The 15,681-nt window shown below is 33.1% G+C and overlaps 1 protein-coding gene across 1 annotated transcript; it reads left to right on the top strand.

Moving 5' to 3' along the window:
• Nucleotides 1-10,374: 10,374 nt before the first annotated feature.
• Nucleotides 10,375-14,821, top strand: LOC129004476 (uncharacterized). Its single transcript, XM_054433076.1, has 4 exons — nt 10,375-10,509; nt 11,881-12,013; nt 13,121-13,396; nt 14,241-14,821. The coding sequence occupies exons 1-4, from the start codon at nt 10,397-10,399 to the stop codon at nt 14,451-14,453; spliced, it is 735 nt and encodes a 244-aa protein (XP_054289051.1). The 5' UTR covers nt 10,375-10,396; the 3' UTR covers nt 14,454-14,821.
• The last annotated feature ends 860 nt before the right edge of the window (nt 14,822-15,681 follow it).

Genomic DNA, 15,681 nt, shown 5'->3' with positions numbered 1-15,681 from the left:
CAATGGCAAAAAACACCCATCCAAGCCAGTTTTTTTTTAAAGTTTACAGAATTAGTTGTTTGATTAGTTACCATTTAAGTAGGCTTTTTTATTTTTTTTCGTCATTAACATATATTCTGCAAATTTTATTTAAAAATAAATAACTCAATGTAGTACATAATGTTTCCGCAGTTGGTTGTTACAAAAGTCAAGAGGCTACTTAAGATTTTCAAATACTAAAATAATATTATACAATATAAGGGTAGATCAATAAAAAAAAGTAAAAAAAAAAACTTTGAAACTGTCAGTAAAACCACTTTAATCTAGTATACCATACGATATACCTACAACATATGCTAAAACTGGGCTTGTCTGTCCTCCCCCTTCCCCAAAAAAGGGGGTTACTTATCCACACATCAACACATATAGCATGGCTTGCTTGTACATCAATCCTATTAAGATTAATGTTATTTAAATAGGAAATAAATAACATTACTTTTAGTTTTAATGAGTACTACTACCCCATAAACAAGCAACATACAGCAATTCATTTATTCTCCATTAGAATAACATGTGAATTTTTAATTTACACTTTTTTTAATGTTCTCAATAAACGTAAGGCATACAACAACACTTCAATACACTAGTTTATTTCTTTTTGCTAAGTTAAAATTCATTGTGTAGCCCCTGAACTGTTGAATAGACTAAAAATTAAGGTACATACCTTCACGTCCACAGTTCAAATATGTATGGTTAAACCCACTACATGTTTCGCCTATACATAGGCATTGTCAAGTGGTCCTTCAAGAACGTTTCGTCCATTGTAGACTCGTCAAAAAACATTTAAATAAATACACAAAACACGATACGAAACATTTAACACTTTACATTTAACCCGTACCGCGACCGGTAAATAGTAGGCCTACTAAGTGTTAAATGTTTCGTATCGTGTTTTGTGTATTTATTTAAATGTTTTTTGACGAGTCTACAATGGACGAAACGTTCTTGAAGGACCACTTGACAATGCCTATGTATAGGCGAAACATGTAGTGGGTTTAACCATACATATTTGAACTGTGGACGTGAAGGTATGTACCTTAATTTTTAGTTTTTGCTAAGCTCTACTATATAAAATTTTTCCCTACCGTCACCAGACAAAGTTGGATTCCTTGTACTGTTTATGGTACAGAAAGCTGCTAATTGCTGCATATTTATACTTTGTCGTACGGTTTATACAGGGAGCTGCAAAATAATCTGACGGTTTTCTTTGCCGCCCTGTCGAGCGAATGAGTGGCGTAGGGTGGTGGGAATAGGGGCGTTAAAAAGCCAACGTGTGAACATTTTTAGTAGCCATGGAGCCGGGGGATAGCTGAGAAATATGTATTTGTAGTAGAAGTGTTTTTAAAAGTGGAAATTCCTGTGTAGCTGTTCAGTACACGTTTTAATGTGGGTCCAAGGGGAAAAGTCCCAACTCAAAAAAACATTTTGCAGTGAGTAGGTAACTTCAGAGCTACTAGTTCAGTATTGAAAAAAGCCAACAGGCTGTCCAAGTCCAAGGTCAGCCCGGACGCTAGAGAACGCTGAGAGAGTAAGAGAAGCTGTGGAAGTTAGTCCTCAGTGGTCTAAACGTTAATAATCTGCAGCTCTGTACTTGTCTGGCCGCTCGGTAGAAGAGTATTACAATACGACCTGCATTTCCATTCATACAAAATGGCAATTGTGCAACAGTTGAAACCCAGAGATGCAAAGCGCATCTCTTTTTCAGAACAAGTAGTGATTGATTTTCGTACATGTAACAACATTTTCATTACGAGCGACGAATCACACTTTCAACCACAACATACAGTCTTCCTCACTCTCTTTAGTTTCACACCACATAGTCAGATTTTAGTTTCAATGCAGAACTAGTAGCTCTAAAGTTACCCACCCACAGCAAAATGGTGTTTCGAGTTGGGACTTTTCTTCTTTGACCCACATTGAAACGTGTACTGAACAGCTACACAGGAATTTCCACTTTTAAAAACACTTCTACTACAAATACATGTTTCTCAGTTATCCCACGGCTCCATAGCTACTAAAAATGTTCACACGTTGGCTTTTTAACGCCCCTATTCCCACCACCCTACGCCACTCATTCGCTCGACAGGGCGGCAAAGAAAACCGTCAGATTATTTTGCCGCTCCCTGTACTTTGTCGTATGGTTTATACTTTGGCGGACATCAGGACTCCAACGAAACAACACACAGCGTGGTTCTATTATGAATGTTATCCGTGTACGCTTGGAGATAAGTTGGCAACACTTAATGAAAAATAATACTATTAGCAGCTGATTGACTATTATAACTACGATTTAACCTGTCATTTTGTGTTTATCGTTTATATGTTCTCTGAACTTTCTGGACTTTTCTTTTAAACGTTTTTAAAACATTCCTACGATCTTAATAAACAAGAAAATACCTGCTTTAATGCATTTTTTTAGGCGCGGAAACCACTGCAAGTTACAAAAACATACGGAGCTATTTTCTCAAGTCGCGGAGCACATTGCTTGCCGAGGAAAAATTAGCGGAGTGATATGGACCGGTGACTACTTTCTCCGGTTTTTTTTTCTATTTGTGTTGCCAGCTGAACCTAAAAACGTGTTGTATAGTGTTTGAAAGACTAATTATTTGTATGCTTTATAGTGACTGTAGGAAAAATATATTGTGTAACACAAGTGAAAATGGCCTTTGCCACAGCCACCTCTAATACTAATAATAACTATAATAATAACATAACTTTGGAATGGATCAAGATTTTTTAAAACGGTTTGCGGCATTGTAATCAGGGTAATAATCTAGTTCGAAATAATAAGTCATAACCCCACCTTTACGTTTGAAAAAAATATTTTGCATCCAATATGGCGGCCGGAAATGACCACCTTGTCAAAATGAAGTACTTACTACCCAACAATGTTTGGAAGTGGTCTGGGATTGATATTTGAAAAAATGTAGATAAAAGTTGGGGGGGGGACAATTAAAACTCACCCTGTATATTTCATGTATATATTGTATAGTTCTTGAATAAAGCTTTTCTGATTCTAATTATGCTCGTTCAGAATGAAAGTGCGAAATTTAGAGATTTTATAGATCGAAAAATGGGAAAAACCTATTTCTACCTCATTGAACCCCAATATGTTGGTTTGCAAACTTCTTTGAAATTTCTTATGTTTTACACTTTTGTACCTACCAAATTTCATCAAAATCGAATAATTTTTGCTCGAGTTATCGTGCTAACGGACACAAACACATATATTAATCAATTTGAACAGAGGGTAATTTAACCTCTGACTTCAAAACGAAAAAGTAAATTGGTCCGGGGTTTAGGTCTTACTATAAGACCTACGGTAATTGTTTGTTCCCTTCTATATATGGGAAATTCGCTAACAACTGCTGTTTTGCTGCAGTATGACGTAAAAGCTTTTTCTAGAAATGTGAGTATTATCAATTAATCGTTTAAACATTATTGTATCCAGAAGAAAATCATATTTTTTAAAGCCCTGCCTAGAATTTATTTTTAGCTTGACTGTAGGAATAAACATAAGTACAGTGTAGAAATAAAGACGTTTAAAAAGTGAAATAGTATCTATTAATAACTTGCTGTTCTTTAAAGCAAATGGATCATCTCTTAACACAACCTCAGATGAAATCGATGGGGTAGAAGTCATGGTATTTAGAGAGCTTTCGAAGAAATTGAACTTCAATCTCCACCACATAATCCACCAACGGTGGGGTACAACAAGTCCAAACGGTACATGGCTTGACGGAGTGGGTTATGCCATGCAACAAGGTCTAGCACATCTGGCGGTTTGTGGCCTGTGGCAGATTTATTCTCTGAGTTCTTTCATAGATTTTGGTCCATCTGTAGCTGTGGTAAGACATTCTAACTATAAGAATATAAATTTAGAATACAACACAATAGCGACAAAGATTAGAGTAGGAAAAATAAGGTACGGTATACAAAGGTACTAATTGGATGCACAAGTTAAATTTAGGATGTTAGTTAAAGCATTTACAAGAAATCCTCTGCTTATTTTGGGCTGATCCTATTATGGATAAAAATGTTACTACTGACTCCATAATGTTTAAATATTTAAATTTTAAGCAAGCAATTTAGATGTAAATACTTAAAACCTTTGTAAAAATGAATAACAAATTGTAATGGAATTTACTTTGTTAAAATACAAATCCTCAGAAAAGTAGTAGTTCTTCTTTGTGGTATGTCAATAGTTTATTAATTAGCCACAGTGTTGTTGTTGTTGTTGTTGTTGCATAGTTTGTTATTACTACTATTTATTTGCTTGTTATGTTATGTATTTGTTAGCACTCAGTATCCATTATTTTTTTAGCATGTAAATAGTACCTAGCCATCTTTCTTGTATTGAAATGTATAATGGTTCTGCCGTTGGAATGAAATAAAATAAAATAAAATAGTATATTATGTTACTAGTCCTGAAAATATGTGTTTACCAGATGAGTGTGGTGCAGGATTACCATACGAGTCCGGTAAACACATTTTGGATGAGTGGCGTACGATATTTTACGCTATGCGACTCTAAGCTAACTTAACAGTAAAAAATCTGTAGAATTCCTCACATATTCCCACAGGCTAAATGACTAACAATCACTACTCCTAACCTCAAAGAGAGGTTATGTATTTGTTTATAATCACTCATTGCCAAATAAAATCAGCTGATTGTTGTCCGGTAAAAACTCATTACAGTACAGTATTACGTAATGAAACCCTATTTGATTAAGCTGGCGGCAAACAGCTGTTATCTGGACTAAATCCTTGTATGGGAAATTGGTTAAAACAGTGTATTGTGGCGTTAACTTATTTTACCTTAAAAGCTGTACACTATTTAAAATAATATAGATAACTAGCTGTTGTACCCGTGCTTTGCAACGGGAAGAGGACATAAAATAGAAACATTTTAATCTTTACATTTGTTGCATATAATAGTTACACATCCGCCAACACATTTAGAAACAAAATTCAACTTTTATAGCCTTAATAGAAACGTTTAATTTATGACTTTTAAATCTGGTAGGCTTAAGTAGTGGATACCACCATTTGGTTTTGATTAATTTTAAATCTTGTGTAGGCTGATATAAGAAAAACAGACCAAATCTTCGAATAAAACTTTGACGTACATGATTTACCTTCATCTCCCTTGATTACATATCTTCTAATTTATTATTGACATTTTCAATTTCAATTTTGAAATTGCAAAAATACTAATTATTAAATTTAAATGATTTTTTAAAATTTCACTCTTCTTTATATACCACTAGCTGGCCCAACAGACGTCGTCCTGTCCTAATGTGGTTTTATCTCAAATGCTCGTTCATTTTCAAGATGAGCTCGTTCGCATGGCTCAATCACCTCCTGGTTAAAGTTTGTTCGCTACGCTCACTCACCTTAAGGTTGAAGCTCGTTTGCTGCGCTCACTTGCCTGCAGGTTAGCTCGTTCGCTACGCTCACTCACCTTACAAATTAGCTGTTGTCATACATTTGAAAAAATAATCGTGCTGCACCCTGTTGGTAAACCTATTAAATTTTTAATGCTACTGAACATCACAGAATCAAATTCTTTAGTTGAACCAGCTGTTAAGATTCTTTAATTACATTTAAATATGAATACTCATAAGGTTAACATGGGAAACTCCAGAGCCACTGGGGCGGAGCTCTTTTGACAGATCTGCACCAAACTTCACACAAACCATCCTTGAACAATGCTTAATAATACCTGAAAGTTTCATTACAATCTGTCGAGCGGTTTCGGAGTTCATAAAGGACAAACAAACAAACATACATTGGATTTTATATATATATAGATAATACAATAAACCATTAGCAAAAATAAGTCAGCTGTTATAAAACTTTAGAAATATTGCTGTGCCTTATCAATACAGTATTTTGAAATATTAAAGAAACTATATCTAAAGGTACTATAAACAATATTAAACAAATAATTTAGCATTACAGACAGCAAACAAAACTAATATGATTATCAAAGCATCAAGTACTAAAAAATGTAATAGCAAATACAGTATATGTTTCATTGCATCTCTGATTCTAATCTACAAAAATATCAACAAACAAATTAATCTTACAAACCTCAAACCAATTCTTTTTATCAGTTCTATCTTCCATTGCCTTACATTTTCACACTTACCATTAAGTAAACATAGAAACAGATATTTAATTGATTTTAGAAACAAAAGAACACTGTGTACTGCTTAGTTTTATGATATTTTCCTTGGTTTAATTTAATCAGTGGTGTGGCAAAACACAAATAATAAATGTATCAAATAAAGTAAATTTGAACTGAAAGCTATGTTAAGATAAAATAAGAGTATTTTGTATTACCATTTGATAATTAAGTATAGTTACACATATACAAGAGATTTTAGAAAACAAAAATCAAGGACGTACAATTTATTTATTGATGGTATTCTTTAGTTTAATTTAAGCATAGGTTTAACAAAACACAATAACTTAATTTACCTAAATATACATATAAAAAACAATGTGATGTGCAAGTTTAAGTTAATCTAACAAATGTTAAGCAGTTAGTTAGAATTTATTTAAAGTAGCCTCCAAATTAATACAAAACATCTATACATTGTAATTTGCAATCTGTTTCCATGAAAACATATCAATAACATTATTTTCATAACTGATACGTTTAAAAAAATCCAAAGCAGAGCCGGAGTTGATACAGCAACGGTTATAGAATCTTTTTTTCTATAAGTATTGCCATAGTTTTAGAATAAATAATCCATGATAAAAGGTTAGATTAAAATAAACCTACCTCATAGTTATGGAAAATATTATATTTAATTTCTTTGTATCAGCTGTCTGAAATTGTGAAATATGCAGTTTAGCAGTTCTTCTTGTTAACATTTAAATGTCAAAGCAAATGTAAACAAACATTGTTAGTGTTCTCATCACAGCCATGGAGACCAATCAATATTTACTTTAAAATGTTCACCTCAGAACTTTTAAAGCCAAATGGGCAAAGCCTACAGTCAGTATGAAAATGTGAATAGTCCTATAATGGTCCTTGGTATGGTAGCTATATTTTTGTAAAATTTAAGCCCAGTTGGTTCAGTAGTTTTTGCACCTATTAGTAACACACATACAGACAGACACCATTAGATTTTTATATACCTACATGTAACAATATAGATTAAAGACATTTCTTTAACCCTTTGAGCAGTAGTAACTATGACCGGTAATGATATTACCATAGACTAAGCAACACAAGTAGACTCCTCATCCCATATTGTAAATTTTGAAGCTTGTTTTTCATGTCTAGTTCATGTAAGTCCACACTGATCGCTTTATTATTCGGTCTGTATGTACATACATGAATAGAGTCAATACATTCAATACATAGGCTACAAATAGTTTTACAGAAATCTTAACATATATAATCAACAATTAATATCGGTTTTATACAAAAAAATAAAAACCATCATTCTCAATAGAAACAAATCTATACATTAAGAACAGCAAGTATATGCAAAAATTCAAAATGAAGAGAAATACATTACAAACTGATAGATTTAAAACTAATATTCTTGTCAGATTTAAAAGGTGAATAAAAATCAAATAAAAAATTCTTCTATAGAGTAGCAATTCTTTGTTAAAAGATAAGCTTTAACTTTATCCCTGAAACATTTTTTATCCATATGAGTTTTTAAATTCAATGGCAATTTATTTAAAAATTTTGTCCCCATGTAGTCGCTTTTTTTTCAAAAAAGCTAAGTTTATGTTGGGGGATGTCAATTGTATTTCTATTTCTAGTATAGTAGGAATGTATATCTCTACGGAAGATGTGATTGTGGAGCTGACTTTTTGTGCAAATTATGCACTCCAAAATATATTGGTCATACACTGTTAGTATGTTTAAATTGCAAAACTTATTTTTTACCGAAGCGTCACGCTCTAGATTTAACATTATTCGCAAAGCTCTTTTTGAAGTATTAAGATTTTGTCTAAGTTTTGCTTTGTAGTGCCCCCATAAATTGCCAGCCCGTACGATAAATGTGAATGAATATGAGCATAATATATTGTTTTTAAAGTATCAAAATTACATAAAAATGACATCCTATATAAAATATATAGTCCTGTAGAAATTTTACTTGTTACTTTTTGAACATGATCATCCCAACTCAGATTATTATCAATCTCTATCCCTAAAAATGTTGTGACGTTTATTGTGTTTATTTCACTATTGTTAATGGTTATTCTTATGGTAGGTTTTTCTTTGTTCTGTGCCGTCGAAAAAAACATTTTATTAGTTTTATCCGTGTTTAAAAATAAACAATTTCTTGTGAAATAAGATTTGATATTTTTTATCTGTTCCCTACATGATACTTCAAGACCTTGATATGTTTTAGATGTTGATATTAGATTTGAGTCATCAGCATAGAGAATCAAATTGCTTTGCGTGTCATTAGTATTATTTATAAAAGAGGGCATTCCCTGAACGTAGCACAGAAACAACAGTGGCCCAAGAATTGATCCCTGAGGGACGCTATGTTTAATTTCCATTATATTAGAATTATATTAGAAACGCTGGGGTGGACAACATTTTGTTTCTATTATTTTCATGATTTTTTTGTGCTTTACTATTTGGTTATGTAACTAGGGGACCGGTTATTGTTAATGATCAAATTGTTTTATTTGGTTAAATAAGGTTTTAAATTACTAAAATTACAAGAAACATATTGTAAACAAAACATAACCTCTACAGTTGGACGTACAAAACTAACAATAAAATTGGCTTCAGCTGTTCCATAAGGATGACAAATCTACTAAGGGAGAATGATTTATCTATGATATTACTATCTTAATTTAGAAGAGGATGGATGAAAAACATCTAAGCGGCTGACAATGCTATATAGTCAGATCACGAAAACTAGAAAAATATTTTTCTAGTATTCGTAGATACATATATTTATCCTAGGACGCTAGGCACGAGTAGTGACTGTTTTTCACTTTACTTAATTCTAGATCTAGGGGTTGCAGCCACTTAGATCAAATCCATTTGTGATTTGGTGGGATTTGAAACCGGGACCTATGTCCCGGGCTCTACCAATAGACCAGGTACCTCCCCAATGCTAGTCAGATATAGCTTTTTACTGTATTTTAAGTTATACTCACGTGGATAGTGAAAAAGAAGTTGGTTGTTTTCTTGATGTCGCCCCCTAGAACTTATTGAGTTATTACCATGTCTGTGATATTTTTGTGTGCCATGAATAAAAATCATAATGTAACCTTTGGTCCCCAGGGAGAATCAATATTTTTGGTGAGAAGACCAGAGCAAATAGATTTTGATTGGAAGGATGTAATGAAAATATTTAAAGTCTTTGTTTGGATTTTTGTGTTTACCTCCTTCGTAGTGACTTCTGTGGTCTACTGGTATGGGGTTGTCAGAATTCTACCATTGTTCAGAGAAGGCAAGTTTTGTGATGCATTTTGGTGTTTTTTCCATCATATTATTTTATCCCAAAAACTTTAAATCAAAGTTTCACAAAGTTCCTTAGTTCTTACAGACAGACATTGTTTCCTAAATTTATGAATTACATACTAGAGGTTCAAACAAACCTCTCTGTACTTTAACCAACAACTGAACTCCGCAGAATCGAAAAGCTTAAATATGTCTGCTCCATTTAAAATTAAAATCCATACAGGAATACAGTTTGATTAGGACTAGGAATACTATACATATAATTTAACAAGTTACATACACCGAGAAATCAGTTAGAGTACCCAAGAAAAGTAATGTTTTAAAGGAGTAAATTTCTCAGGAGTTTTAACATGGAACGTTAATTCTGAAATTTACGTAAATGCTACATAATATTAACACCAGTTAATACACAAATCGAGCATTTGTGGCAGAACAGCATTCCAGTACCTCTCTATCGGAAAGATAAAGAGACCAAGAATATTGGCATAAATAGGTACAATTCACTTTAAAGTAACATATTTATGTAACATATAGTTCCGGCACCTCATGTTTTACAAATTGAGCACTATTTAATATTGTCCATCTTGGTCTTTGTTCTGGATTTGTGGCAACAATCCATCTTTGGGGCAAACTATGATTCAACTGCTTCAATCTTCGCCAGTTGAAGGACTGGGTTATCTTGCAATTTGTGAAGACCAAGATTTTGACTCTCACTTGGACCCTAGAAGCCTATTATCAAGATTACGATTAATATTGTCGTGAAATCGTGATATCTTGTTTTAAAAAACACTCAAAAGACCTTCAAGACTTCGACTATCGTTTTGCATTGACCAACGCATGTATTTGTTGTTGACAGATTGGTCCTACAGTTTCCTGACTGTGTTTGGACATTTCACCATGTCTACATCTCACAGTTATGTTAACGATCAGTTCACACTAACAGTTCTAACTGCATGGTCCATCTTCTCTCTGCTTCTAACCACCGTCCTCTCTACTGGTATTGTATCAAGGTAATAATCTTAAGGGTTTATTGCTCATTTATTAGTTTAAAAATTGTATGTTCTACAGAAAAATTGTATTGTTTAGATTCTACAGGGCGAGGCATAGACGATAGCTTCCAAACTAAATGAGGTAGATCCTTTGGTAACATTTTAAACCCCCCTATTAGAATGTGGAAAATTTTTTTTGAAATATCCTAATACACACTGAAAGGGTAGTTTTTAGAAAGTTTTAAAATTTAAAGGTGAATATTCCTAATGTTCAAAGGTATTTGTTCACCCATCATAAAAAAAATGATGCTTACAAAACTTGCTACCTTTGCACAGTTAGTATACTGCAGCCATTTAAAACAAATATCATTGGGCAGAAACTTGATGCTCATGTAAAGGGTATTCAAAAAAGTCCTTGCAAAATTTTTACAAAAACAAAAACAAAAAGTTTTACATAGGTAGTTAATTTTATTGCAACTGCTTTCAGTAATGTGTAGGGTAATTGTTATCCAAGATTAATGAAAGATCAACCTTTTCAAATACAAATGTACTACTACTCGAAAGTTTAAACATTTTAAGTATGTTGTTCAGTAAATTTTGGAAAATGTAAGAGCTTACAAGTGCATTAACTCTAAAAGCAATAAGTTGTGTAATATAATTAAAAAGGTCTTAAAAACAAACATTTTCTACATTTGGAGTTTGGCTCTATCTCCAACGGTTTTTTAAGGACTCTGTACGAAATTTGGCCAAGCACAACTGTATTAAATTTGGCTTTTAAATTAATTATTTCCCTTATTGGATTTTTTTTACTTTGTTGCCTGGACTATTAAACCCAGTGGTGGTTCTAGGACCTTGTCAAGGGATGGGGAAGGCTACCAGGGGTGGGAGATCCCTTGTAAGAAAGGAGGGGGAACATTTTGAATTTTTTAAAGCCATTTGGTGGCTTTCTAAAGCCATTTGGTGGCTTTCTAAAGCCATTTTTAACACCTAGCACTGTGTCTAAAAACCTTTGTTACTCCAGTTAACCTTTTTTTTTAAATGTATGTTTAAATCTACTCCTTTACCTCTGCAGCCCCCCTCCCTTAGAACCGCCACTGATTAAACCAATGTCAGTTCCAAGAACTTTAATTATATTAGATTTACTGTTTTTGTTGTTCCCTCAGTACTTGTAAATGTAATAGGCTATATTAATTCAGCGGAATGGAAAAGTTTAACAATCTATATTATATTGTGTAATATTGTTTGTAAGCCGGTAATTAGCCGTTTTTTTGCCAACTGTACCTTACTAATAGGGGCATTTTGCTAAAAAGAACCACATAAATAAAAGGGGGCCAAAATATTTTTCCTGTAGGTTTTTCAATGTGTTTTACTTAAGAACTATTATTGCTGCAGTTTGATCCTGCCGATGTATTCGTCCCGTGTCGACACTCTCAAACAGTTGGTGGAAGGAGGATATTACTGGACGGCTCAGTATTACATCGAATTTGTCAGTGAAGATTTAAAAGCATCAATTTTTGATTTTCAGGTACCGGTAACGTTAACTTACAATACTAAAATACTTTCTCAAAATTAAGCTAAATCCAAGTTTTTGAACTTTATTAGGGTTTTAAGTGTTATAACTCTGGATATTGATTGAAATGCATCCCTATTTTGAACAAGTAGCTAATGTATCTATCTATATATAATATTAAATCTCTCACCTAAAAATTTTGAAAGCCCGTGGGGCAGAGTCCTAGTTCAATATTGAAGGGGGAATAGTTCTATATGTATCCTCGGAGCGGTAGCTTTATTTTTGTCCAATTGGAGTCCAATCGGTTTCAGTAGTTTTTGAATTCATCTCATACAAACACACTGACACACAGACACCAGATCTTCTTTATAATAGTATATAGATAGACAGCCATGTACTTTTATACAGCTTTGAAGGGATGCTGCGCTCATCCACGGCCACTTTTAACTACAAGCCGCGGCCTGGTAGAATTGGCAACGTCGCAAGTGGTGTTGTTTAGTGACAGACGTCCCATAAGATAACATGGCAGACAGGTGACATCAGCTCTTTAATTTGCACTTTATTGATTTAAATTTAAATTTATGAGCATAAATGTTTTAAAATATTGAAAATAAAACATACAGAATTGAAAACCGAAACAATATGAATTAAAAAAGTCAATATATTGTCATAGTCCAGTAACCAATCTTTCGTAAATACACAAATAACATTAGCTGCTTCCAAACAAAACAGCTGTTAGAACACTACTTGCAACGTTGCCAATTCAAAGCTGGAGTTAAAGGTGGCCGTGGCTCATCTCGTTCGGCTGACCATTTGTAGAAACTGAACTGGAGCAGAATAAGCTTTTTTGGCGAGATTTGACAACTAACCTCAACTAAAGATGCTATTGTAATATTTACTAGACAATTTAATTTTGAAGAAGAGAGGTAAAAAACTAATTTATTGTTATTCGCAGAGCTTAGATTGCCAGTGCTGATATATAAAATTGTTCCTATAATAGGTTTTGTTATAACTTTTAACATCAGTTTTAAAGTTGTTCAAAAACTCTTGCAACAGAAAGTGTATCATTAAGCATAAAAGTTAATACATTTTATAACTAATTTTATGTAATTACTTTTCCAGAACAAAAGGCACAAGCTTTATGAGAAGAGATACAAGTACATGACAGAAAATGCAGTCAGCGCTGCAATGTATACCGATAAGAAAATGACGATGATATCTCAGGTGTTAAACAATGATTTAGTAGTGTTGGATACAGATGGTACTGTAGGACACGAGGCTTTGAAGCTGTATCGGGTAGCAAGAGAAAGTCTTGGCAGAGGGCATATTTCGTTTGGAGTCGAGAAACATTCGCCTATGTTGGAGCCTTTGACAATAATGACCATGAGGTTTATGGAGGTAATAAGTTCAACAATACATATATATAATAGTAATAATTGGGTTAGAGTGGTTAGAAAACTTGTCTAATAATCAGTTAAGGTAGAATATTTGATGGTAGCATTTTGATGGTTTGAAACTGTCCATCATTGGGCTTACGTGACACTGGCTCAACAAACAGCTGGTCTTACTCACTAAGGGCCAAGTAGACCAATGACATTAACAAACTACAATCTAGCATTTTCCACTCATCTCAAAATGCCTTATATACTCGCCCGATAGGTGCTTTTAAAAATGCTTTGGAAAAAATTTATCCTGCAGGTGACTACATGTCATTCACTGGATTTTTATGCAAACTTGATTGTTAACTAGCCCAGTGTACTCACACAAGCCACAAGAACGATTAATATTCTTGGCAACAGACAAATTTGTTCTAGCTGGAGTTGTAGTTATATGAAAAGTGATTAAAAGAACAAATTAATTACACTAAAAGATGTGGAACAAGAAAATAAGGTTGATTACATATACCTAGGGAATATAGTGCATCAAATATATTACTTGAGAGTTAAGGGTTTCTTCTTGCCATTCAAAATTTATCCAACAATTTTTTTTATATAAAATGTTGGAAAATTTTTACTTATTTTCCTATTTGTGTTAATAAAACACATTACCTTCAGGTTTAAAACTTGCTTTAAAAAATGCTGTCAAATAAAACAACATCTTTTAAAGACTTTTACATCCTACTACACAGAAACAGGTACTTTTCCATCCGCATTGATATGCTGGAAAGTTGCCCTTTACCGTGCCTAAACACGGAAAAGTAACGTTATGACGTTAAAAATTACTCTTACTTTAACTTTTTTAGGCTGGTCTCTTGCGTGAGTGGAAGTTTCAAGTGCTCTATCGCTGGCCATTGTTTAACACAAGACATCTCCTAATAGAGAATGATGTTCCTACCTTCGGTCAACCAGAGGTAATGCCCATCTCCAAGCTTCGTCCACTATTCTACATGCTGACTGCTGGCCTCATGTTTGCCTTCATAATTTTTTGTCTTGAAATACTCTGGTATAATGGTTAAGGGGACGTTCTTCTTCTAATTTCATTTAGATTCAGTAACTACAGTGCTGTTTATACATAAAGTGTTTTTATAATTTGTTATACACATTTTAAAGTTTTCAATATCACTGATTGCTGAGTTTTTGTAAAGTTACAGAGGTTTTAGAGACACCAATAATTAGGCTACTGTAACAAATGATTTGAACGGAAGGAACATGGTAAACTTCTTGCAGGACAATACCATTATCTACTTGTCAGAGTAATTAATTGTTAAATGATTTTATAAATTACGTCTTTATGAATAAGTAAAATACAGGATCACCATTTTTAAAGTTTTAAAAATGTTTCGAGTGTGTTTTCAAAGATAACAAAAATTATCCTTTGAGTAGAAATTGTATCCTCTTCCATATGTCACCTCAACATTAATTTATCAATGTTGTCAATAAAATGAGATCCTAGATCCTATAAACCCTTTCAATTAGACATTGGGGTCATTTTGTCATTTATAGTTTTCCATGATGTTTGTTTTTTCCATAACTCTCTTAAAATATTAAATGTTAAAGGACTAGATACTTGAAGAATGTTTTGGATGGAACAATGGTTAATTTATTGTAGTGGTTGTCACCAGATGAAAAAAGTCGCCCGTGTGGTGAACTAAATTTTTCGTCATATTGCATCATTAATTACAAGGCTAGAAAACAAAAGAATTTTTTTAAAGATAACCTCTCAAAACGACTTCCAGCTTGTTTTCAATTCTGCTAATTGCTAATGCAAATAAGCAGCTGTTTAGTAAGTGATTCAATCATATTTTGTCTATTACGATTGTGTTAGAGTACATTATACCCTCGATATGTCGAGCAATCCACAACAATAGGCTAAAAAACATTACCTAATAAATCAATCAATAAATAATTTTGATGGATGTGATTGCCACAATTGAAATTTACAACAGCTGATTTTTACTCCCAAGAGACTAAAATGATTTTTATTCCCTAGAGAGTATAAATGCAACTTTATACCCGCAACCCATACATTAAAAATGGCTGTTTTTGATGTAGTATGACAAAAAATATGATTTACTTTAAAGCTACCTACTCAGATGGTGTACTGTTGATGTTTTTACAGACCCAAATCGAATAGTTGCTTTTAAATTGGCAGACTTTTAGTAGAAAACAGACGATCAACAAAACTGTTCTTTCCATTGCACAACATTTCACTAAAACATTTTTTAGCCACAACTAATGAGTTGT

Source organism: Macrosteles quadrilineatus, unplaced genomic scaffold (assembly GCF_028750875.1).
Source record: "Macrosteles quadrilineatus isolate MER2022 unplaced genomic scaffold, UCM_ALF_1.0 Scaffold_9__3_contigs__length_116548681, whole genome shotgun sequence".
NCBI lineage: Eukaryota > Metazoa > Arthropoda > Insecta > Hemiptera > Cicadellidae > Macrosteles > Macrosteles quadrilineatus.
Note: the sequence above shows the minus strand (reverse complement) of the source record. Positions and strands in the feature narration are given on the sequence as shown.

Excerpts from the sequence above, each read along its gene's own strand:
- LOC129004476 (XM_054433076.1), top strand. The coding sequence starts at position 10,397 with ATGTCTACATCTCACAGTTATGTTAACGATCAGTTCACACTAACAGTT. Across the intron at positions 10,510-11,880 it reads TCTACTGGTATTGTATCAAG|TTTGATCCTGCCGATGTATT; the intron begins GTAATAATCTTA and ends TTATTGCTGCAG. Across the intron at positions 12,014-13,120 it reads CATCAATTTTTGATTTTCAG|AACAAAAGGCACAAGCTTTA; the intron begins GTACCGGTAACG and ends TTACTTTTCCAG.